Source organism: Cucumis sativus, chromosome 5, assembly GCF_000004075.3.
Source record: "Cucumis sativus cultivar 9930 chromosome 5, Cucumber_9930_V3, whole genome shotgun sequence".
NCBI lineage: Eukaryota > Viridiplantae > Streptophyta > Magnoliopsida > Cucurbitales > Cucurbitaceae > Cucumis > Cucumis sativus.
In genome coordinates this window covers 14,286,520-14,312,677 of record NC_026659.2, presented here as the reverse complement: position 1 = coordinate 14,312,677, position 26,158 = coordinate 14,286,520, and the positions used below count along the sequence as shown (strand labels likewise).

At 32.9% G+C, this 26,158-nt stretch overlaps 2 protein-coding genes across 7 annotated transcripts; one reads left to right on the top strand and one right to left on the bottom strand.

The window, feature by feature from the left end:
• Positions 1-15,030: 15,030 nt before the first annotated feature.
• LOC101216110 (transcription factor bHLH49) lies at positions 15,031-18,955 on the top strand. 6 transcript variants are annotated; one of them, XM_031885073.1, is made up of 10 exons: positions 15,031-15,172; positions 15,396-15,506; positions 15,924-16,839; positions 16,933-17,163; positions 17,256-17,321; positions 17,396-17,464; positions 17,661-17,732; positions 17,820-18,017; positions 18,264-18,351; positions 18,456-18,955. In XM_031885073.1, exons 3-10 carry the CDS (start codon positions 16,000-16,002, stop codon positions 18,491-18,493), a joined length of 1,602 nt encoding a protein of 533 aa, XP_031740933.1. In that variant the 5' UTR covers positions 15,031-15,172; positions 15,396-15,506; positions 15,924-15,999; the 3' UTR covers positions 18,494-18,955. The 6 variants fall into 6 exon arrangements, 5 of the variants coding, with proteins under 5 accessions (XP_031740933.1, XP_031740932.1, XP_031740931.1 ...); XM_031885072.1 differs by having other exon boundaries at positions 15,041-15,182; XM_031885071.1 differs by having other exon boundaries at positions 15,041-15,182; positions 15,355-15,506.
• Positions 18,956-19,009: 54 nt separating this feature from the next.
• Positions 19,010-25,694, bottom strand: LOC101215867 (heat shock protein 90-5, chloroplastic). Its single transcript, XM_011656259.2, has 19 exons — positions 25,313-25,694; positions 25,002-25,075; positions 24,636-24,761; positions 24,454-24,547; positions 24,170-24,253; positions 23,900-24,043; positions 23,294-23,410; positions 22,944-22,991; positions 22,795-22,869; positions 22,565-22,669; positions 22,345-22,485; positions 21,982-22,074; positions 21,337-21,414; positions 21,000-21,254; positions 20,658-20,760; positions 20,354-20,528; positions 19,929-20,034; positions 19,528-19,617; positions 19,010-19,436 (listed from the first exon to the last, which is right to left on the bottom strand). The coding sequence occupies exons 1-19, from the start codon at positions 25,562-25,564 to the stop codon at positions 19,245-19,247; spliced, it is 2,352 nt and encodes a 783-aa protein (XP_011654561.1). The 5' UTR covers positions 25,565-25,694; the 3' UTR covers positions 19,010-19,244.
• Positions 25,695-26,158: the final 464 nt, after the last annotated feature.

Sequence of the window (26,158 nt, the reverse complement as noted above, 5' to 3'; positions counted from 1 at the left end):
TTGGATTCTTGGCATATTGTGCAACCACACTGGAAAGCCTCCGTAGTTCCACTCGGCACACACGTAAGGACCAATCCTCATGACAACATAAAGTCCAGCGTCTTGGATAAGCTGGAAGAATTTAATGAAATATAAACGTCCAGAGAAATCATATTTTCGTCGTTGTGGCTCGTGACGATCCCAAAAAATGTATGTCTCAATTGCATCAAGTCCGCCGTCTTTAGCTTTTTGAATAAGATCAGGCCACATTGCTTCAGTGCTGCGTGGATAATGGATTGAGCCTGAGAGATAATACATCGTTCTCCGTTGATAATTATCGCATTTGAATCATATGAAACATTATCTCCTAGGCAAAAAGCCAAGCAAGCTAGAGTTGCAACAAGCCATTGAAGCTTAAACATCTTTGATCCCACAACTTATGGCTTTGATTTATTTGTTTCATGAATCCATGTGTTTATTTATATAGAATACATAGTGATAAGGTGAGAGTTTTTTCCTATCTATATTTGTGTTCAAGCTTGTCGATCAATTCTAAACGTAGAAAAACGACTAACAAAAGTTTTTCGATATGAGTTGCATCCTCTGAAATTGTAGAATTCTAGTTGACCTTATCCTTAAATAACCTTTTGCCGAATTAAAACCATTAATTATACGCAATTAACAAAACTATGATCTTTTCCCCCGATCACTTAGGATTCTAGTTTTCATTTGTCACATTTGGCTTCATGTTGTAAGCCATCAACTTTAGGTTAAGCTAATATAATATGAGCAATTGAACGCAAATAGATATATAGTTATTATATTTGCACCAAACGCAAAGATGACACATCAAGATATTTATCTAACAACCTCTTAAACGGTGGATTTTAATCATTCTCATTACACTCAATTGGCATCAAAACTAATTAATTAAAATTCATGTTCAAATTAAAGATGTTAATTGTTTAGTGTAAATATTGTTTCATTATTTAAAATTCTTCTTTAATTTATATATCATGATGTGGGATGTGGGATGGTTCAAACAGTGAAGGTAAATAAATGCAAGTGAACGTAGGTGGAACTAAAAAAGGGATGATCGTCCACAGAATAACATAGGAAAAGTAACAGGTTTCCGGGGGAAAGCAAAAATTACAAAAAGATAAACTGTTGAAAGTTTAATTTATGTCAATATCGAGAAACTCTCTTCAATTACCATCAAAACCATAATACTTGTGTAAAACCAAAAACAATAGTGTTCAACTGTAACAGGATAGTTCATCATCACGATCATTTCATCAGTTAAAAAAATTACTTTTGGATGACCTTTTCTCCATAAGTTTTGCAAGCACGATGCATCTCCCTTTCTTCAACTTTAATCGCAACCATAGAGGGAAATGATGAAGCTGCTAAATCCAAGTGATGATTCTGTGGGTTTATCTAAACCACGTTGATGCAACTTGGCAGTATCTTTCAAGAGAAGGGAGAACTAAGGGTACACTTTCCATAATATTTCCAAAGCAAAATATCATTTTAAGCATATTGTCTACTCTTCAACAATGAGCCCACTAGAAGATATAATCAAGTGTAGATAGAAAAAAAGAAAGACAAACTACAAAATTCGAAGGAGCCATCATAACATTAAATTACACACCTAGTTTAATATCACCTTCTTTGCAAGTTAGAGATATCAATACAATTATGAACTGAAGATCTTTCATGTAACAACCCGATCTTTTTAGGTCCCTAACTAGGGTCATTACTGCTATGCATGCAAATTTTAAACCAAAACTAGTTGGCCATTAGGCATACAAATCTAGTTGACCTGAAAGTACACAAATCTAGTGTGTACATAGCCATATGTAGGAGAGGGTAGTTGCCACTAACTTATATGCAACGTGCAATAAGGGGTCTCACATTATATAATCGTATCACAGTAACTTATAACTTTATAGCACGTTCTTATAAATTCTCAGTCGTAAACCAGACATACCATCACATGAAGTTTCTTAGCGTTGCATAAAAGTTTAATTACATTTTGCCTGTCTCAAAGGCATTCTAGGAGGTTGAAACTCAATTTATATCCAGATATCCTTTCCTTTGGCATACCGAACCCTTTTGAAATTCCAAAATATGGACCCAAAACAAATTTCAACCTTCAGACCCCTTAATCAAAGTTGTAAATTCATTCTTAAAAGAGTTCCTAAATGGTTTACCCAAGTTGTCCTTTGTCAACAAACTGTCTCGAAACCATTAGTAATGATGACACAAATTATAGCATCAAAATTGACCTCAAAAGTGACGTGGAGCAACACCACCAAAGAAACCCATATAGAACAGCAAAACCTTGCTAAATAAGGTTCAAAATGTTTCCCACCTTTCAATTCCAACACTGAAATGGAGTGGATTACATCACATGAAGTTAGTCCTTCACGAGTGTTAGTAACACCAGCTGGGTCAATTTACGATTTTACCTCTAGGTTACCTGTAATCCTTAAATACCAGTGCTCCTCCAATGAATAACTTTTTTATGGTCCTACCAATAAACAGTAACTCTCTCGTGTCATAAAGATGGTAGGGTCATTTGTTCAAGACTTGGACACATCATTTAAGAGAACACTCATTTAATTATCCTAAAGTAGAGAAGTAGTGAATTTCATCTTGTGTAATTATGTTTTTAGCTCCCCACTCGGTCTTGTCCCCAAAATGATAAACTTATTGAGTTGACAATCTGGCCACTCTCACCCGTACAAATCAAAAGACAATCTCTCGCAAGCAGAAGTTCATACTACACTCAGGATTAAGATTAAGCATGTTCAATTTGAAAGTATTTGTTATAAAATTTATTAACATTTTTTATTAACATACAAAGTATTTGTTATATTTTATGGTTACCTGAACATGTTCAATTTGAAAGTATATTATAGTGTATGTTGTCTATTTTAAAGTTAAGTATTGTAACTCTCAAACCAGATATATTGAGGTTGTCATAATATGGAAGTCATGACATTATCTTCTTTTACTGTGTAAATCAAACATATAGAGTATTTTGAGCAATCATGTTATAACTCTGTACATGCATTTCAAATGCTTACATGCATTTCAAATTTAAGCATTTGAAGTACATCCATATTTTTTATTTACATTTTAATGATTTGAATAACAAATACAACGTACTTAGAATCCATGTATATAAAAATAATAATAGATTTTGATTAAATAAACGAATATATTGTTCCATTGTAAATAAACCAACAAAACAAAATATCATTTCAAAAATTGAAGAGCCCATAACATAAAATGCATTTCAAATTTAAGCATTTGAAGTACATCCATATATTTTATTTACATTTTAATGATTTGAATAACAAATACAATGTACTTAGAATCCATGTATCTAAAAATAATAATAGATTTTGATTAAATAAACGAATATATTGTTTCAATATAAATAAATCAACAAAACAAAATATCATTTCATAAATTGAAGAACCCATAACATAAAAGTTTAATGATGAATTATCAAGCTTTCATATGAAAATCAAATTATAGCATGTCTGGATATGCATTCTCCTTCTCGTTGTTTGATGATATATGTGCATATTTTCTCTCTTGCTGCATCTATCCTTATTCTGGTAGCCGTTGGCTTAATCTCTTTATACTGGTTATCAATTGATATCTTCAGTTGTTTTTCTTTATCCTCTGTCATCTTTATCAACTCTTCTTTGGTTGTGTTCAACTAAAAAAAATGCACTGCATTAATAAGATACGATTTATAACTTACGCAATATAATTAAGCATCTTGTAGTACGAGATATTCTTATGTGTTTTAATATAACCCTTGTTGTTGGATTATTTTTGACATAATTGAGAGTTTGTCTTCACTTGAAAATTTTCCTTTAACCTATAAGTTGGTAGCATAAGAAAGTTTAAATGTACCATGCTCGAAGTTGTGAACCCGATGTTCATATTATCTTATTACCTTTGCCATTTGTTGTCTTTCTTTTTTCCTTCCAAAGTTTGGGTGAACTTTTTTTCATTATGCTTGTTGTTGAACTCAAAGAGGATTGACTCTGTGCATACTAATATTTTATAAGCGCATTACTTAGCTCATCAATAGAGTACTTAAACCATAAAAGAAATAAGATTTAAATACATTGTTTGTAGAGATTACAAGTCACTGATGTTATTAGCCAGATACCATTTCTCATAATAAGCTTGTATAGATACAATTGATCCCAGTATCATCTACATAATAAGCTTGTAAAATATATGATTTTTCATACCGTCATCAAACGCATATTAAATCTTGTATTCAAAGACATATTCAAACACATACATATTCCATTCATTCCAAATACGGTGTATTTCATCATATTATCACTTATAGTACAATCTACATACACCATAATCAACCACATCAATTAAGTGATCCAACCACAAATTATATAGATATCAATTATATAGTTTATTTGAATATATAGTCAGTGATGCTAATAAACAGATACTCCTGTTTCACAACAAAAAGATATACATATCACTGATGACAGTATAACCTATCAAATGTAGTCAGAGTCGAAAATACAATGTAATAATTATTCATAATCCTTAAAATATCAGTCATTCACTATACCATTTTATTTTGTGTTCTTTATTTTTGTTTATTTCATCATATATAATCTTCTCATCAATTGACCTGATCAGATGGTTTATTTCTTCATCGGCATCCTTTATGGCCTATTACAGTTATGTACACATTTTAGTTTCAAATATGTGTTCTAAACAGTTTTAACAGGATGTAGTGTAATTTATTTTATAAATTAGCTTATACGGTGTTTGCTCTTCATCTCGTCTATTATTGAGAGGTATTGTTTCTGGTCTTTTCAATGTCGTTTGTCCACCAACTGGCCCTCCGAAACCTTGGTTTCCACTTCCAACCATGCCTCTCCTTCCTTCACCGTCTTCATGGTCATTCTTTTTTCTGAGGCCTTTTTGATTGATCGATTCCATGTTCAAGTCTGCAACTTCATCTTCTTCTTTGCTCTTCTCTACCTTATTAATGTGCTTCTCAAAAGACCTTGCTCTCTGAATCACAAATACAATGTATTTTCAAAGTTTATTACATATACACATAATCAGAAAAGTAAATTTTAGTTTAAAACATATGCTTACCATATATTTGTTTGTCTCATGGGCACCTAAAGAAGTAGGTTGCTTCCTTTTGATGTCTTCAAGAATGTTGTTTACTTTGTCATGCAGTTCTTCAAACTTTTTGTCCATTTTCTCTTCCACAGACTTGAAGAATCCAATCATATCCTCCATACTTTTTTCCATCATCTCCTAGCTTTGTTTAATTTTCTCAATAGTCTTGGCTAGTCCATCAAGCTGGCTTGTAGAGGGCATGTCTTTACTAAGCGACACGTGAGCTACCCGGTCAGCTTGTTAGCCCTTTGTAAACTTTTATTCTACCTCTTTGAGAATTGTTTTTTTTCTGCTTGAAGGAATGGCGCAAAGTATGGTCTGCTCACTTCGTCAAGTGTAGCGAGCATGGGGGATAGTTCAAGTTTTTTCAAGAAGGAAAAAAATATGTTATAACTATAAGTTCTTTTATAAATATTAAAATTGGTGTAAAAATAGTTGCATATCGTTGGGGAATCAAAGACTTTATGTTGTAGGCTCCCCCATTTAGGTTGTGTGTCTGGTGCCCAATTTATTATTCAGGGGACTTCACTTGATATCCTTGTTGCAAAGAATTTTGGTGGCATACTCAAGGTTGGGATTACCTCGTAAGCCCCAAACAAGGATTGGAAAAATGAACTCTCCCATGGATATCCTTGTTTGCCCTTTGCTAGTGACAGTTCCATTCATGAAATCTATCAAATAATTCGTCATCATCTACCATCAAAACGTGATCCACTCTGTACTCAAGGATTCTTGTCGTGGGAGTAGGAAACTCTCTAGAAAGTATAATTTGGTCATTCTTATCCTATCGTCATCTGTTCCAGTTGTGCTTATATTGAACATAGTGTTCAAATAATGCCTTCTTACTGATTTTAGAGTCTTGAAATAAACTCTGTTCAACCACCCCCACCATTTATCCTTTATATCCTTTTTATTAACATATGATATTTCATGATAGTTTGGGCCTGTAGTTAAGGCAAATTCTCTCAGCCCAAATTTAAGTACCCTACCCCCTATCTGAAAATGTAATTGGATGGTCGATTTGGACTTGCACATACGTTGAATGAGATGCAGCAGTAGTTGGGGTGACTGGTTTGTTGTGGAAAATTTCATAAAGTGGTCGAATACTCCCTCCCAAAATCTAGCTGTCAATATTTTTCCAAGGTTTTCTTTGATCTTCTCTATTATGTTGCTTTTTGTTTGGAGGATTACTTTCAAAGGTTCGTTCCTCCGTTCATGGGACATCAAGTACACCGACTCCTAGTAGTGATGAGTAGGAATCTTTAGGTTAACGACAATCACAAAAAAGAAATACATCACAGTAAAACACAATTTATAAGTTAGCATGTTCCAGAATCTACAAATACACTATACTTATAGTAAACCATTATCTATATTCCTATAATTGATTTCGTAATGTTCAACATACTAACATAAATACAGTGTATGTTTATTATAAATATATATATTACGAAACTCAATGTATAAGAATCAATAATTAATCACAGTATAAAACGTAATACAAATACATTGTAATTGTATTATACTATTTTCGTATTGTTCCATAAAAAAATATCACAGCTACCTTATATACAAAAAAATTCAAAATACTTGTCTCATATAAAATACAATACGACATCACACACATACTCAACCATTTCTTCCTTCATCGGTGCTTTTCCTTCTCTTCAACTGTCTTTTTTTGCTTTTGCTTCCTTCTTTGCAGTTTTCACCTATATTACAATATTGTCACAGGTATAGCTAAAATACATTAAGATTAAGAGGTTACAGTTATCTAATTTATATAAGCTTACCTTCTTCCTTTTGTTTGTATTTTTTTGTCTCTCCTTATTATTCATGGATTGCTCACTTTTTTCACTCGTCTCTTTCGTTGATGATCTTGATTCTTCGCTTTCTACGGTCTTTGCTTGCCATTCTTCATCTAGAACGAACAAGGTATAAACAAGAATTTCGAATCAAGAGAGCAATTAAATGACTATAATGGCGTCAAAGAATCTGATTAAAACTGAAGAAACTACTAGTTTGTTCGAAAATTTCTATGAGAAATAGAAGATGGTTCGAAATAACCTGAATATGAAGTAAAGACGTGCAAAATTCTTCCAAAAGTAGTGCAAAGTAAAGCAGCCAAAGAAGAGGAAGAGATTTGGAACAATCGCAGAATGCCCAGATGTGCTTTTGAAGAAATATTTTAAGAAGATGAAAATATGGTTTCAAATGGATTTCAAACCTTTGTCAGGGTTACGAATGAAAGAAGGAAATAAGCGGTTGAAGTCCAAGAAAAAAAAATGATTATTTGTAGAGAATTGAAATTTTGTAGGCATAAGGTGGAGCTTCTCATTAATATAGCAATTTTTCTAATTTTTATTTTTTTATAGATTTTAATTGTATGTAGCATATGTTATTTAATTACAGGGTATTTAGGTTTTAAGTGGACAATTGTATTTTTCTGATTGGGTAGGGGCATTTGAAAGATGGTTTTATTTATTTATTTTTCAATTTTGTATGTTTTGCTATTTTAACGATTTAAAAATATCTTTCCTATTTTTTTCAAATAAAACTCGTAATTTGTTTTTGTTGTTCACAGCCCTAAAGCAGATGTGGGACATTAGACAGAGGCCTAACACGTTAGTTTGGGCCCTGACATGAACTAAACCCTCTCTTCTAGGCCCAAAATAGGTTCAGGATGTTATTTTTGGCCGAAACATTGGTTATTCTCTATTTTCTACCTTGTTGCTTTTATTCTTATTTAATATCGATTATATAAAACTAAGAATTTAACCTTTTTATTCTTATAATAATACCCATTTTCCTCCAGGAAAACAGTTGAATCCTCTTGGAAAAAAATCTAAACTAATAGAATAACTAGTTTTAGAAGAATCTATTTTAAAATTTTTAAAACTGGTCTTAAATTTTGATAATATTGGTAAAAGAAAAGGAAATTGGAAGGAACAATAAATATTTATTAATTGAATTTTAGAAATAAAGAATCAAATGGTAACTAAATGGTAATTAAATCTTAGTGAAAAATTAGTAAGAAATGGAAAAAGAAAGAAAGAAACATTTGGGGGTGAATGGAGAATCAATGTTGTAGATCCGTATGAATTTTAAATTCCGCTGATTAGGGTATTCTGACAAATCTTAGGTTTCATTAATTTATTTTCCCCTTCAATCATACATATAAATATGTTACATTCGGGATTATTATTATATTATTATACTCTCTTTCAAGTTTTTTAAGCTGCATTTAATTATTCTTTTTATTAAAAACAAAAAAAAAAAAACAAAACAAAACAAAAATGGAAAGAAAAGAAAAGTTTGAGAAGCATCTACTCAAATTTGACAAACATCTTGCATGACATGGGTGCCCATCGATTAAATAAAATTTTAGAAAATAAACGATGCATCTCGAACCCTATTAATTTTGACTTCGTTATCACTTGTCATGATCATCATCATATCATCAACCCAGTGTAAAAATATTATTCATCATCAAAAACTGTGTTTATAACAAATAAGCCTAAACCTACCTAATTTGAAGATCTAGACCCACAAAACTCTTAAAAGATCATATATCGTGTATTTGAAAACTTATTAGAAACAGAACCACGAGACTCTTTCATAAAAAAAATTTCAATCCGACTGAACGCAATCTGTACATGTCATAATTTTTCATTTTTAAAATATAGAATTTATGAAATAACAATTTGAATGGTTACCATTTTAACAACATGATTGAATATTAATTACTTCATAGTCTAGGTGATACTGTGACAAATATTATAAATATTTCAATAGTACCATCATGCTTTTTTCTTTAACTTGTAAATCTATTTACTAGTAACTAACTCAACATTCGTTAGCCACAACAAGCTCTTGTGGTTCTTATTTAGAGTCCATATTTTTTGCTGTCTATCTAAGAACGTTTTTAACTTTATTATAAGGTTGAGGTTCGTCCTCACAAATATTACCCATTAAAAACAAAAAAAAAAAATAAACAAACAATTATTCAATTGTACCTTATAATTAGATAGATATGTGAGTCATGTTCGAGAACGAGAAGACCTAAAATCAATAGTTTAAGTATCTTCATCAATCTTATCATTTTCTCCAACATTAACACATTTTTCATTCAATGCATAACCACCAAATAAAGGTGACAAGTCATCAATATCTTCTTTTTTAATTTGCGCATACACTTGGAATGACAAAGTTTTGCCAAACACCGCATCTAGAGAAATAAAAACTTAACCTATCTTTCATTTTATACGTATTTATCCTTTTGAGTATTATACCCAATAAAAAAAAAATGAATATTTGAATCTAATTTTGTATATCCCTCTTTCAAACTTGTCCCGACCAAAACTCGAAAAATTTGCATAGATGACCTAAAATAAGAGTTCAAATTTCATTTGTCATCACTTTTTGGAAAGAAAAAAAAAATGTCTTTTTGCTTACATCATTCACCCATGAAATTACCCCTTTAGCCTTCTTCTTTCTCCTCCATTTTCCATATTTTTTTTTTCACGTTTCTCTTCTCTTCTTCCGCCTTCTTCTTTCTTATGCATTTCTTTTTCCTTTTCTTCTATATGCAGTTCTTTTTTTTGTTCGAGGAAGAGAGAAGAGAAGTGGGAGAGAAATGAGATCGAAATGGAGAAAAGATTGAGATCAAGAATAATCGTAAATTGAAGAGACAGAAGCGAGATATACAAAAGAGAAACAAGATATATAAAAGAGAAGCAAGAAATAGGAGAGAGAAGTGATATTGAGATGACGAGAACATTAAGATCGAGAATGAAGAGTAATCTTAAATTGAGGAGAGATAAATAAGATGTAGGAGAAAAAAGAGAGGTATACGAGAGAGAGAAACGAGATATAGGAGAGAGAAGTGAGAAGCGAGATTGAAATTGATTTAGGTCTGATAAGGTGGGACTTCAAGGTCAAAATGGTAACTTTACGTATCGTTGAAAGACCAAATATTATTATTATTTAAACCTTGAGCCATTTTTCATTTGGACACCTAAAAAAGGGTCATCTGTACAAAACCCCTAAAAAACTCAAAGATAACTCACATTAGGTATATGATGAAGGAATTAAAGCCCATTACACAACAGAACATTTTACGATACATTTTTGAGAAATCTGTCATAATGGCAAAATAATATTTTGTAGCTTGGAAAATAGCAAACATAAAAAATAATTTGTTTTTTAGCAAAATTGCAAAAGATATATATTTTTTTGGAATTTTTCAACTGATTTTACTCCTTGATAGAATGAATATCATTTTGTTAATTACAATGTACTTGTAAATCGCAAAACAATAAAACATAACATATAACTATGATTACGATTACGATTTATTTGGATATCATTCAATTTTATAATAATATTAAATAAATATTTGTTTTATATATTAATCACATTTAACTAAATTCTAGATTCATGCATTAAATTTATAATAGATTATTTTATTGCTTAATTGTAGGTGTTGTTGGAAGACTAAAAATTTTGAATTTAAAATAATATTTTTTACCTAAAATTATGCATTTTATATAATAACAACTCATATAAATGGTGTATCTTCCCTATAATTATGCATATAGGAATTATTTCATATTGGGATTGACCATATTAATAATAATAAATTGTTAAGAATTATTTTAGAGAATAAATTGTAACATAATGGCAATGAATCTTGTTATGTAATTATCATTAAATTAGGAACATTTTCTATAGATATTATTTACTACCCTCTAAAATTTGATTTTAAATTCTTGTAAATTCTCCTAAAATCGTGTTATTGGATTGATATCCCTAAAATAATGGCAAACATAAATTTAACATTTTTTTAATTATTTTTATTCCAAAATATTTATAAAATTATTGCTCATAACAAATTGAGTTTAAAATTTTATTTTTCTCTCAAATCGGGCTAATTGGTTGATTTTTATTTTTAAAAAATTGTTTTATTGTGTCAATGGTAGGAATAATTAATTTGAGACATGTTTTTAAATTACGTTAATATCTACGTTTATTTTCATCTAATAAGAGTCTCAAATACACCATAATTGTGATCCACAATCTTTAAAATCTTATAGTCATCTATTATACAAACATATTCCAATCAGCATATTTGAGACACACAAAAAAAGATAAAAAAATTTGATGATCAAGATGATAGGGAATGATACTACATCTTGATTTCACATATTCCAAAACAATTTATTTCAATAGGTAAAAAAAACGAGACATGATATTGAAAATAGCACAAATTCACTCTTTTTTGTAAATAACATTCAAATTTGATAGATCTTAACTAAACATGTTATTTTGTACAATTTATTAAATAATACAAGATATAGTTTTAATAACAATTTGAATTTAAATTTTTGATCATTCCCTAAAATTATGTCAAATATAAATACAAGAATTCACTTTTTTATATTTTTAGTCAATTTTACTTGTATAAAGGAAAATTCTTATCTGATAGATATAATGTACTTGTGTAAGCTAAAATGATGAAATATGATTGAATATAACTAGAATCACGAATACATTGTATTTGCAAATCATTCTGTTGTGTAAAAATATTAAATAAATATTTATTTTTGAAATGAATTTGATTGAATCGTCCCCTAAATTTAAGCATGCAATTTATTCCAGATTTTCTTATTTATAGGTTTCAAATCAAGTAATTAACAATTTATTTAGTTGTGGTCGTCAAAATAAAATTGTATCTTACCCCTATAATTACGATGCATTTAATGTATATATGATTATTCTAAGAAAAATTGATCTTCCCATATAATCGTGGTACTTGATTGATTTCCTAAAATGATGTCAAACATAATTTCAAAATTTTAGAATTATCATGTTAATATCCTTTATCTATTTTCCATAATTGTTATTTAAAACTAGATTTTAAATGTTGATTTGAAACTGCGAAAATATTAAAATTGATTAAAAAATTTATAAAAATAGTTATTGTTAATAATAATTTGAATTTAAAATTTTGCCATCCCTAAAATCATGCTAAGATTATCTTTATATCCCAAAATAATAACAAACATAAATTTAACATTTTTGATTTATTTATATTCCAAAATATTTATAAAAAATGAATATTTTATTTGTTTGAAGGAATTAATTAGGAAGAAAAGATTTGTTTTATTTAAATTGGAAAAGGAAAAAAAAAAAGGGAAAAGGAAGATATTTAAAGGGAAATAATAATATAATATTATTACTATTATTACTATTCATCATCATCTTCTTCACTCTCACCAAACCCTAGTTGTCGCCGACACCTCCATCTCCGTTCGAGTGTTCTTCGTCCAATCAAGATCTCCACCTTTGTAGCCATCTCCTCCATTCTGTTGATCGAGAACTAAGCCGCAAGGAAACATCTCCTCCGCTGCACGCCGCTAGTCGCATGTTTACTTCATCCGAAGTCGAGCGCCTTTGCGTCGTTTGTTCCTTCGTGCGTCGCATGCCCAGTCACGTCGATCTCCTTCGTCTACATTCGTTCACCGATTATGCCAAAATTTCGAGCCATCGTCAGTCGCCGGATTGTAGTGACTTTGTTGTTGTTGGGGTTTTGTGACATACAATGTATCTTTCCTAAAGATCAAATGGATATATTTTTGCTGTAATTTAAACGAGCGAAGATACATTGTATGAATCTCATTGGATATGATATTCTCACCACGTGTACGTCACCTACACAAACTCGTTTGATCATTGTGTTTGTATCAAATAAAAAGAGAGTTGAAAATAAGGTATCCAACTTTATCTCTATACTATAAACCTTTAAGCTTATATCTCGAATATTGATTGATCTCTGTATATCTCTACGTGGAGTTCAAGACTCGTAAAACAGTTTAGGATGTTGGTTTATTAGATTTAGGTTATTAAGGACACAGTTAAATCAAATGGTCAATAACAATCAATTGATTATATTTACTATCTACAAATTTTAGGATATAGAATCCAACAATGACGACAGAGTACCTCAAAAGGGCATGTATCCCACCCAGGAGGTAAACAAAAGGGCATGTATCCCACCCAGGAGGTAAATTTAGCTTATGCAGAGATCAACCATTATGATTTAAATAAAAATTAATTTTTTTTTAATCTTACATCCAAACTATCAATTTTGTTGGATTTTTAGAGGAAATCTTGGCCAAAGACGTTATGGAGAATGTATGTAATTTTTTCAAATCATATTTTGGTCTTTTTCCAATCTTTTAAATTCTTCACCAAGTTCCAAATGTTACACCCAATTCATTTATTTCCACAATTAAGTTGTAAAATGGATTTATCAATTATCCAAATAAATTTCTAAATGGAATTAAGTGATCGCATAAAATTATCTAAATAAAATTTCCGAACCGATCTTGATGATCATCCTAACGTGTTAAGTAAGATTGAAAAAGATATACAATTTTAGCATCCAAAGAAGCAAAAAAAAATAATAATAATAAAAAACCGATAATTTAGATTTTTAGGAAAAGATAAATTTAATTTCAAACTAGATAATCGATCTTAATTGGCATGGACCAAAAATCTATTTTATCGAGTTTTGAAGTGCTCGGGTGGTAGAAAAAACAAACTTTAAATTATTTATTTTCATTGAGGTATTTGACCTAATAAAGAAGCACCAACCTAAATTAAACCCACTAACATAAACTAAACCTAAAATTAGTTTAATAATTACTTACAAAGTAAGTTTGCCTTAATTCTTAATCATAATCGTAGTAGGAGTGGAAGCATATTAACAAGCTTGACTCATGCTTTAAGTTGTTTCAAGTCAAAAAATAAATTCAACCTTTACAAATTTTACTAAGTAGCCTATAGCTTTTTACCAACACACAATGATATCTAATGGGGCTATCTATAACACTTTTCCTACAACTTACTTCAAAATGGTTCTATATATGAAAAGCTCTCATCCTTGTTATTTATAAGAATTTTTAATATTTTAAATTTTATCAAAAAAAAATAATAAAATATAAAATTTATAAATATCGTACATAAACTTTGCAATTTCATATTGATATTTTTAGATGTTTAAAGCTTAAAATATACTTATTTCATCTGTCATTCAAAATTTAACTCACCTCATACTTTTTTCAGGTGGAGTTCACAACTCTGTCCTACTTATATTACAAAATTTGAACTAAAAAGACCAAGACATATAGATATTAAATTACAAAGATTTATAAAGATATACTAATAATTGAAGAAGCATTGAAATCAATGAGATAACTAGAAGAATGCAAGTAAATTCTTGTTGTACAAAACTTTACACTATGAACCCTTTGACATTTATGTTCCCAAAAAATAATGGCCTGCAACAAATTATAGCTCTTGAATAGTCTCTTCACTCTATTACAACACAGTTAAATTCATTAATGAAGTTAGATAGATATTGGTTGGCCCAATTTGATTTGATCCAAAAAAAAAAGAAAAAGAGAGAGAAGAAGAATTGAATGGAAATGAACTCAAACATGGTACCCAGATACCTATACTATTTAATGTTCATTGAAACTAAAAACATGAGAAAAGAAGTATCAAGTGTGAAAAGGAGTTAAGATTTTTGTATTGGGTTCTTGACCAAACAAACTCCTCCATTAAAGATCTTATATACAGCTCTCTTCTTTCAAGAACCCCATTAAAAAAATAGGAAGAAATCCCAAATGAGAGTTGGCAATGTCAGTTGCTAGCTCAAACACAGGAATAATTATAAGCTTAAAGTAATAGCAATGGCAGATTAATTAAAACAGAAAAGAAAGTATTAATTTATGTATGGTTTCAGTAAATAATTAGAGAGGGAAGGAAGTATTAAAGGTGATGATAAAGAATTGTGAATGAAGAAAAGGTTTAATTAGAGAAAAGGGGTTTCCTTTGCTTTGCCTTTTGCCTTTAATTTTTTTCTTTTTTTTCTTTTTTTTGCAGTAGAAGTGGCGGTGGTTAATCATCAAAGGACACTCTTTTTCATGTAAGCGTGGGTATAAATTCAGCTTCCCTTTGCTTGACTCTTTCTTTTTCCCTTTCACCCTTTCTTCAAAATTCCATTTTACCCTCTTCTCTTTCTTTTTTCACCTTTTGAGTTTTTTTTTTTTCATTCTCTCTCTCTTTCTTCTTTGTTGTTCTTCCTCTTTTTCTCTCTCTCAATTACAGGGTTCAGCTCTGCATTTTGTCTGAGTTCCTGTTTGTGGCAGTGTTTTTGCAGAGGTGACTGCCATCAGAGGGAAAAATGAAGGTGGGGGCTCTAAATTCAAGCTCTAATTTCAACTAAAAGTTTGGGGAAAGAGGAAAGAATCTGGAAATGGGTATATCTTCTTTTGTCATCTTTTTAAACTCTGCTTCGACCTGGTTTTCTTCTTTCTCTGACTAGGGTTTTCAAGTTACTGTACCTATTGAGTGATTTTTTCCTGTTTTTAGTGCTGATTTTGAATTACCCTTTAATGGGTTTGTGCTTCTTTGCGTTTTTTAGTTCAATAGTTGAAATGGGTTGTCCTCTTTTGGATGGATTCTTTTGGGAACTGTTGCTAAAATTTGACTTGTTCTGATGGTGTGGCTATCGGTTATTTTGAAACCATTCTGAAATTGGGGCGTTTTCTGTGCATTTCAGTTTTGAAATGTGTTGTTGCCATTGTGGTGTTGTTTGTTTTCTCTTGTGTTGTAACTTGCCATTTTGGGCTCTGGGAATTGGATGATTTTGAAATCTACTTTGACTTTCTGTGCAGATGCTTGTTTATTGTTGGAAAGAAATTGAGGGAAGGTGAGTGAGTGAGTGAGTGGAGATTTTCTTTTACTGATAGTATGAATGGGAAGGATGAATTTGAAGTTGAGAATAGGACGAGTGATCCTATGAGTATCTCCTCCGCCTGGCAATTTGCTGCTCCTAATCTTACTAATGAGTCAGTGGGATTTGATTCGACCGGGAATCCTTCTGTTGTTAGCAATGGGGATCTAGGTGTTTCTTCTTGTCCTTCAACCTCAATGTCTAACTTATTCACTCCAGCGCTTTTGAACCATCATACGGAATCGCAAAATTCAGGGTTCTGCACCACTTTCAATGAACAAAACAGTATAGTTACTTCTAATACGACTTTAGTTGATGGAGAGGATCTTAATTCTTTGAGATCAAATGGTGATACTAGAACACTGGGTATGGATTGGAACCAACAAAATCCATGGATGAAAGGAGTTTTTTCAGGAAACGTTCCTGGAATATTTCCACCTAATTTGTCTCAACTTCCAGCTGATTCAGCATTCATAGAACGTGCAGCAAGGTTCTCCTGCTTCAATAACGGAGTTTTTGGGGCTCCGCCTGCAGGTCCATTCGGCATTTCAGACTCTTTAGGCATTCATTCTGGGGGTGGATTTGGAAGGCAAGAAGTTATTTCAAGAAATGGAGTCTCCAAAGATGTATCTTTGCCCATGGAACTTGAGGCTGAAGAAAAGAGTCCACCTAAGAATGAGAAAGACAGTGAAATGTCTCAAGACCGGGCTAAACAGGGTTGTGTTGGTGAGTCTGGCAATGATTCTGATGAAGCTGGGTTCAGCGGTGGTCAAGATGAGCAATGCACGATGGGAGGTACCATGACAGAACCATCTACAGAAGGACTGTGCTTTAAGAAAAGGAAAAGGGGTGAGCAGGTAAACTATTAGAATGTCTTTTCTCTTGTGTGTGTGAAATTGAGGTGTGAGGTTACCTTTTATTTCTTTGACTTTAATATTTGAATTGGTTAGAATGTGGGACTTGGACAAGTTAAAGAAGCTCCGCAACAAATCAATGAAACTGCAAAGAACGGAGCATTTAATCAGCAGAAGGGAGGCCAAAACCCAAGTTCTACTACTAGCAAGCCTGCTGGGAAGCAAGGAAAACAAGATTCTCAACCATCAGATGCTCCCAAAGAAGAATACATTCATGTTAGAGCTCGAAGAGGACAGGCAACCAACAGCCATAGTCTTGCTGAAAGGGTTAAGATCTACATTTCACCATTTTTCAAGTTGAGTACAAACAAGTTTAATATAGGGAAAGGGACTTTGTTTAAATAATGTTGCCTTCACAGGTTAGAAGAGAAAAGATAAGTGAAAGAATGAGGCTCCTTCAGGACCTTGTGCCTGGGTGTAGTAAGGTTTGTGAGTCTAATTCATGAACCATTCATTTCGTGCACTTGTCTCTATGTCCTGAAATCTACTGCCGTTGCAGGTCACCGGCAAAGCTGTAATGCTTGATGAAATCATTAACTATGTACAGTCACTGCAACGACAAGTTGAGGTAATGGTAAAAGAAACCGAGCTTCCCTTTCAATGAACTAGATTTCCAATAGGTTCCACTCAGCTCAGCATAAGTTTCTAACTCAATTAATGTATTCACCTATCTTATTGGGTCTATTTTGTATGTTCTAATTCCCACAATATTCTGGACTTGCTTTTAGCATGTGTTAAATTATATCTTGACCCGTCTTATGCAGTTTTTGTCAATGAAACTTGCAACAGTTAATCCCAGGCTCGATTTTAACATCGAAGAGCTCCTCACAAAAGAAGTAAGCCAACTACTGGAATCTAGTGATGTATGAAACATTTTTACTTTTCCTATTTGAAGTTATTATTATTTCTCTTTCTGTGAACAGTTCATTCAATCCAAGGCTGGTCCATCCCTGTTTGGTTTTCCTCCTGATATGCCCGTGCCTTACCTCCCTCAACATTCGTCTCACCATGGACTTATTCCGCCTTGTCTTCCTACAATGGGGAGCTCTCCGGACCTGCTACGAAGAGCAATTAATTCCCAGCTGACATCACTTGTTGGTGGATTCAAGGAGCCTGTTCAGGTTTTCTTCAAGCATCCCGAGCTAAATTACTTTGATTGTACTCCTACTCAATCTCTTTCATAAATGCTCAAACCATATTTTGAGTTGTTTTGGTTAAACGTGAAGTTTTTGTGTTCCTAATTCAGATTGACTTGCCTATGAATTTTGGAACTTAGAAATTGATGTTGACATGAAATCTCTTCAATACGACAAAACACTTCTGTTCTTCCTGTTCTTGCTCTGATAACATACATATGGCTTTTGCAGCTGCCAAACCGATGGGAGAATGAACTCCACAATGTTGTCCCAATGAACTTTGATGTCTCCGCACCCTCCAGTGGTCAAGATGTTGATGGTACTATTTATTCAAGTTCACCCATAACTCTTTTCCTTTAAAACAATTTACAAATCTAAATGTTGAAAGTTAATCCTTCAATTGGCTACATCTGACTTTCACAGGTTCTAATCCACAATGCAACACCAGAGCAGAACTCTAATTTTGCTTTTGCCTTTACATGATTCAAAGTTGTATAGGGTAAGTTAGCATGTGCCAATAGGGAATAATGCAACTTTCATTTCTCCCAAGTCCGACAGGCAGATTTCGCCAACAAGCTTGTAAACATGGAAAAAGGATGAGAAGTCAGACTGAAGTCTTGGCATGAAGGTATATGTAGGGATGAAAACCCCGAACGGTTGACACATTTTCCTGTGTTTCAATGCAAGTGTTGAGAATAATACAAAGGCAAAGACTTGCTGCACAAAACAGACAATATGGTAATCGATCAGAAAAGAGGCTGCTGCTATCTTCAACAAGATTATGAAAGAAATCAGATTATTTATATTTTGAGAATGAGATATCATCTAAATTGTGCCCTTGTTTTGCACTTCTCCATTAAAATTTAAGATCTAGCACTCTGTATGTGAACTCTAGTCTTCTAATATATATGTTGGTTTCTTCATTCTTGTCTCTATCCAATTCAAACTGACTTTATAAGAAACATTGAGGCTGAATCATTTGAAACCGTAAGATTATAATTGCACTATAATTAAGAATTGTGGATCGTTTGCATTTTTATTCCCACTGCCTAGGGATTAACTGAATCATCAAAATCATACATTCCAACATATCTATCAATTATAACTTTGCCCAGTAAAATGAATCCCCCAAACTGCTCTCCATACACCACATTTCCCTCTTCCACATGGTTGTCAAAAAGCTTCTAAAATCTAGCCAAGGTTCACTCAATCCTAATCCTGCCATGGATCGTCCTCCGCCCTCACTTCTGAGGGCTCAATTACTTGCACTTCTGGTGCTTCAGCGCCGTCAGATTCAGCAGCATCTTCAGCATCAGCAGCGTCTTCCAATCTACCCCATCTACCTCCTAGAGCCATCGCCATCATCTCGTAGATTTTGTTACCTAATTCAGCTGGGCTATCGGGCTGCATTTGGATAAGCAATGACAACACAGTAAGACATCAATCAAATTCATTAAGTCTTGAAAATAATCGATCTAATTGAATTTTCCCTTACAGAGAATCCACTGGATATCAATGCTGTCTCGTATAGAAGATCAACTGCTCTCGTAGCGTCGCTGCTATCTGGTGAATTTTTGCAAGCAGCCTATAAAGCAACACTATGAGTCAATACACTTCTAACTGTATAGAAAAATATAATTATAGTTTCTGACGGTAATAAAATCCTTACTCAAGCCACTTAATCTATCAGTAAATGAGTAAGTGCATCCCATAACACAAGCAAGCAGTCAATTTCCAGATGTTTTAGCAAACTTTGAATTGGCTTGATTTTAGGGGGAGCAAAAACATATAAACCCATGTCATATCCTAACTGATTGAAAAGAACGAATATCCACTAGTTTAGACTAACAAATGTCTATTTCCACTCAATATATCAAGATCATTTAGAAGTCTTACATTTAGATCCTTGATGATTGGATGGTCGGGATTAATCTCCAAAATTCTCCTTCCTCTCATGAACTCCAAACTTGAAGTATCTCCAAGGGCCTGCGCCTTCATCAACCTGAAGCGAGAAGGAAAATTTCAATGAACATTGTCACAAGTGAAATCCACAAATTTTGTTTCGAAGTAAAAAAATTAAGGCATTCAACTGGTTGGAGGATGTTTAAAGATACAATTTGGTAGGAGTTTATGGGCTTGTTTAATTATATGATCAAATAGTAAAAGCTAAATCTGAAAGACTATTGGTGTACAATGACTGTTCATTACAATGTCACCAGGAAAGGAAGAAGCCAAATTGGAATAAGGGTAGTATTCTTGATATTTTCATCTGTAAGAAGGAAACTCATCCGTCCACATCTAGATTAGATATAAAAACTAACCTTTCCATATTTGCAGACCATCCAAACTTGCCAGAAACTAGGACACACGGAGAAGAGCTTAAGCGCTTTGAGATTTGAACTTTTGCGACCTTGTCACCTAGTTGTTGCTTGATCCAGTCACAAAGGACTTGGAAATCTTGCTTAGTTTCTCTTTCTTGAACTTCATCCTCATCGCCTGGTACAAGAACGCAATTATTTGTAAATCTCAGAGGAAAAACCCCTGCTTTTTCACTGGAATAGAATAAAATCCTCTACTGGTCATCAGCTAATTTCAAAACCAAATAATAGGGAAAAAAGAACAAACCCAGCTCTAAATCTTCCTTGCTAATATCAACAAATTTTTTCTCTTTGTATGTCTGTAAGTTCTGGATAGCAACTTCATCGATAGGTTCAATCAAGTAAAGAACCTAAAAAAACAAAAACAACCCAACATTAAATCTAGAATATGGTTGGTCAAAGACAAACAACATTTATTATCGATGCATTCTCTTTAACTCAAACTTATAGAAGTATTTCTTATATGAGAAAGTTTATCAACGTAGAAAATAGTTAGCACAATTGCATCACTGACAATTACCTATTATAACTAATACCGTTGCCTTTGAGAGAGTTTCACAGCATAAAAGCAGTTCGGCAAAAAGTTTACCTCAATATCTTTTTGAAGCAACTTCTCCAAGAATGGAGCACTCTTAGCACTCTTTAAGCTGTCAGTTGCTAAGTAGTAAATTGCTTTCTGATTCTCACCCATGTTCTCTACATAGTCATCCAAGCTCTTCAGCTCCTCTTCACTTTTGGAGGTGTAAAACCGCAATAATGGTGTGATGCGCTTGTGATTTCCAGTATCCTCAATGCATCCCAATTTTAAGAACCGGCCAAAATTCTCCCAGAATTTCTTGTAATCCTGAAGATGAAATTTTCTTTGTCCAGATTACACGGTACAAAAATATTTAACATAAACCAGATTTGGCATTAAAGCTACAAACCTCTTTATTTTCACTTTCGGAGAGGTCTTGAATCATGTCAAATGTTTTTCTGACAAGTCTCTTCCTCATAATTCTCACCTGGAAAATGTGTTATAGGAGCAGAATCATCAACCATATCAAATAATTGGAAACAAGTTGCCCGTAAAATTGATCAGCAATCAAAATGAAAACAAAATCACACAGTTGATTGATAATGTTTTAAAACCCAAAGTTTAACGAGTTCAATTCCTAGTGCCAACTATTAAGAACGTTAATATCTTACAAATTTTCTCAATGCCATTATTATAGAGTGAAGGACGAATGTTATGCCACATTTGTAGGACCCACTAGCTAAATAAGGAAAAGGCCACATGGCTAGTGCAGATAAGTGAGTTTGTGAGAATTGGTAAGTGCATGCACACACATCATACCCTGTTCCTCTCTTGCATATCATGGATCTTCCGTGGCTTATTACAACAAATTATACCTATGGAACAGCATTGAAATGTAAAACAAAAATGTTGAAACAGATGGATCTTGGGGTTTCAGGCTTCTAGGAACGAATAGAAAACCAGAGAGGATGTAAGAGAAAATATAATTGGCTTATTACAACATCTATGTCAGCCTTTCACAAGAAACTATCATTTTATGTTCAGAAAAACTTACAATTCGGCTTTCTTGGAGAATTTCTCGAGAAACATTCAAGGGGAGGTCATCAGAATCAACCACACCTTTCACAAAGCTCAAATACCGAGGAAACTGCAAAGCATATGTAAGATATAGTTCCACCGTTGAAAGAAACTCAAGTTAAGATATAATTGTGCTGCATGAGAAATTCGCATTAACTTTCCACATATTGTAGAAAAAAGCGAGAAGTTTAGTTGCTCTATAAAATTATTTTATATGTTACTGGATTCTATATGGATTAAAATGAGAAGTTGAAATCCAAAAGATTGAGGGTTAGAATTGTTTCAAAATCAGATGAGTCTGACACAAACCCCAATAACAAAATCAGATAAATATACTCACCAGCTCACCATCAAAATCATCAGAGATGAAGACACGCTTAACATACAAGCGAATATTCTTTGTTTTAGGATTCACAACATCCTCATTATTCAAAGGTCCCATTCCAGGAATATAAAGAACGCTCCTGAATTCCACTTCGCCCTGCAGTGGTAGAAATGAAATTAGTACTCCTTTAACAAAGCATAGAACTATATTAATTAAACCAAAGAACTGACTATACCTCCGTGGTGAAGTGAGTATACGCAAGAGGGTCTAAAAACTCATTAAATGCCTTCCCATAGAACTCATTGTACTCACTCCTCTCAACTTCTTTTGGGCTCCGCATCTGCATAAGCAAATCAACAGAATAAGGGACTAAAAAGATGCATAGTTGCAACAAAATATATAACAAGTACAGAAACAATAGTCATTTCTTCAGAACCATCTAAAGTAGATATCTCTTCAACTAACCCAAATTGGCTTTGTTTCATTAGCCAATTCCCAGTCCCAATACTTCTCAGTTTTTGTCTTCTTTTTCTTCTCACCCTGAAAAACAAGAAACCCATTAAGTACTTTGATCTCGGAGAATAGGGCAAACCTCCAGACTAAGATTTTGTTACCTCTGGTTTTGGTTCTTCGCCTTCTTTTGGTTCTTCTTCTTCTTCCACCTGCCCCAGAGCTCCATTCAGTATAAATTGTAATAGATATCATGATAATTAAAAGTGATACACAAGCCAGTTTATCCTAAATGATAATCACATCAAGAAAGTATAGACTACAAAAAAACTCAAAGAATGCCCCAAAAGTAGAATAAATAACCAAAATTAGAGGATTATAAAATAATTTTGGATAAAACTTTTGAGGAAGTAGAAATCTGAAAGATTAAACTCATTTAATAAAAAAAAACAACACCCAATCAATTTTCATGGACTGTTCATACAAAACAAGTGTAAATGCATAGCAATCATACCTCAACAGTTCTTGATTTCTCTTGCCATGTGTAGATGGGGAAGGAAACGAACTGTGAATAATTCTTGACCAAACCTTGTATTCTAGTAGGATCAGAGAATTCATACTTGTCATCTTCCTGCAAAATGAGAATAAGACTATAAAATGATTGAATAGCATCAGAGATGGTTATTTAATGGCATCACACATCAGTCATCACCTTGTCACTAAAACAACGTGAACCATGAATGCCTAATCAACTGTCTATACAATATTTTTTTCTTAAATTAAAAAAAAACACCAATCGCTTATTAAAAAAAAAAAAAAAACACTGTTACTTTTCCTCCTTAACATGGTTTCTTTTTTATTTCTTTAAAGAAACAATTTCGTTAATTCAATGAATTGATCCAAAAGATACAAAAAGGGATCCCATTTATAACAGGGAATAATAAAGATTTATGCAACTTGTAACAAAGAAAGTAAAGCAATATTGCAGCAATTAGCGTATTCATCTAAATTGTGTTCTACCAATCACTCCTAAAAATTCAGAGTTTCTTAGCAGTTCCAAAAAAACATGAGAAGACTTCCCAAATGTGGTGTGATAGAAGAGATAAAGAAGATTGCATACCCTCAAGTAGAGGGTGATCTGTGTTCCCCGCTGTAGAAGTTTTTCAGGATCAGTTTCTTCCCTAATAACATATGAACTACTGTCAGCTTCTGCTTCCCAGACATACTGTTTGTCTGATTTTGGACTCTTAGTGGATACAACAACCTGTTTGGACAGGATCCCGTAATTGCAGAAGATAGGCAAAATGAGACTCTTAGCAGAAAAAAGTTCAGAATCAAGCTTGTTTCAGTTGGGAATTAGTTATTTTGTCAACGCAAAATGTAACTCTACCTTTTCAGCAACAAGGAAGGCTGAATAGAACCCAACACCAAATTGACCAATCAAGCTGTTATCTGCTCCAGCCTCCTTATTTTCCTGAAAGAGTAGTTATGTTTAAACATTTAACTTCACCTTCATTGGCCATAGAAACCCCGAAGGAACATAAGATGTGCAAAATATCATAATGAAATGAGTATAAATGGAAGAGGAAAAGGAATTGAGCATAGAAACCCCAAAGGAACTTAAGATGTGCAAAATATCATGATGAAATAATATAAATGGAGGGAGGAGATAACCTTCAGGGCTTTCAAGAATCTCGAAGTCCCACTCTGAGCAATAGTTCCAAGACAGTCAATGAGCTCCTCTTTAGCCATTCCAATACCAGTATCTCTGAAAACACAAAAGCCCAATTTTAGTACAACTAAATTCAGTCCCAACGAAATGTATAACTGTGAAAGATCTAAGAAAATTTTCATACGTTATGGTGATAGTACCACTATCTGCATCAGGTTTAATACGTATTTCAAGGTCCCCAGCATCTCCAAGTAGGGAGGGCTCCGTTACGCTCAAGAATCTTAGCTTGTCTAAAGCGTCACTCGCGTTACTAGAGAATTATTAAAAAAACAAAATTAATATAAAGATCAAAAAATAAATTAAACCACATTCATGGAAATCCACTCCAATGCATGGACATTTTCTTGCTTCCTTAAAGATAATCGTATATAACTTTTAAAGTAAAAAAAAAATTACAGGATAAAACCAGAAGGTTGGGAGACCCTTCTTTTTCGCCACAGAGAAAGAAATGAATTAAATTTCAGAATCAGTACATATCGAAATTCATTACCTCACTAGCTCTCGAAGAAACACCTCCTTGTGGCTATAAAGGCTGTGAACAATCAAATCCAGAAGACGACTAACCTGCAATCATTCAATACGTTCACATTATCAATACACGAAAACCCATGACTAAACATACCATAAGCTTGATAATGTCACCACAAAAACCAAACACATATTAGGAAATTGATGTTTCAAGAAACACCAAGTCAAGAAACTCAAAACCCATAAAAAGAAGAAGAAGAAAAAAAAACTCCAATCTTTTAACACCATTTCCCAAGTCCTCTCCATTTTCCGTCAACAGAAACAAAGACCCACCTCGGCTTGGTACTCAAACTTCTCACCAGGAGACTCAGCAGCTTCTTTCTCAGCAACAGCCGCCTCACACCTAACAGCAATCCGATTACTCTTCTTCTCAATCTTCCACTTCAACCCAGCACAAGAAACGCCCTTTCTGAAGCCATTTTGAGGCAGAAAAGCAGTTGTCAAACTCAAGCGAGTACCACCGCTTGGTAGAGGGAGTGAAGAAAGAGCAAGAGTGGATAAAGTTCTGGCGAGAGCTGGAGCCATGAAGGCGTGTGAAGAAGAGATAAGAGTTAAGGAGAAGGTGAATTCCAGTAAACCCTTGTTGAGGGTTGGGGTAAGGGTTTATGGAGATGGAGTAGAGGGTTCTAGAAAGAGCACAAGAATTTGGGGGGGTTTTGGAGGTTTGCGCTTAAGAAATGAATGGCTTATATTCTTCCATTTCACCAAAATTGAACATAATGATAATGTTTTTATCTTATTAAATGAATACATATTGCAAATTAATTGCTTTTTTCTTTCTTGGAAGTAACGGTTACTTCTCAACAAAAACAATATATATTATCATTTTCTTTTTAATTTGTTAGAATTTCAATTTCATACACAAAACCGGGTTCCATTATAAAATAGTATTTCTAAAGTACGAAATTGGTTTTTAGTAAGATTTTCATTTTTAGGTTGGTTAACTTTATTCACTAGAGGTAGACTTGGGATTTAAATTTGATAGACTTAACCTGCAATAGTTCAAATTATTATAAAACTAAAATTACACATATTAATAGTATTTATATAAGAAATTTTAGAGATTTTTATGCGTTACTCGAAGTGGTTGGAGGTCTCTATCAAAAATCGCATGTAATA

Coding starts and splice junctions, on each gene's coding strand:
- LOC101216110 (XM_031885073.1), top strand. CDS start 16,000: ATGAATGGGAAGGATGAATTTGAAGTTGAGAATAGGACGAGTGATCCT. Junction 16,840..16,932: donor AAAGGAAAAGGGGTGAGCAG/GTAAACTATTAG, acceptor TGAATTGGTTAG/AATGTGGGACTTGGACAAGT. Junction 18,352..18,455: donor CAGTGGTCAAGATGTTGATG/GTACTATTTATT, acceptor TGACTTTCACAG/GTTCTAATCCACAATGCAAC.
- LOC101215867 (XM_011656259.2), bottom strand. CDS start 25,564: ATGGCTCCAGCTCTCGCCAGAACTTTATCCACTCTTGCTCTTTCTTCA. Junction 22,075..22,344: donor ATGATTTTGATGGTGAGCTG/GTGAGTATATTT, acceptor TATGCTTTGCAG/TTTCCTCGGTATTTGAGCTT. Junction 19,437..19,527: donor TGATATCCAGTGGATTCTCT/GTAAGGGAAAAT, acceptor ATCCAAATGCAG/CCCGATAGCCCAGCTGAATT.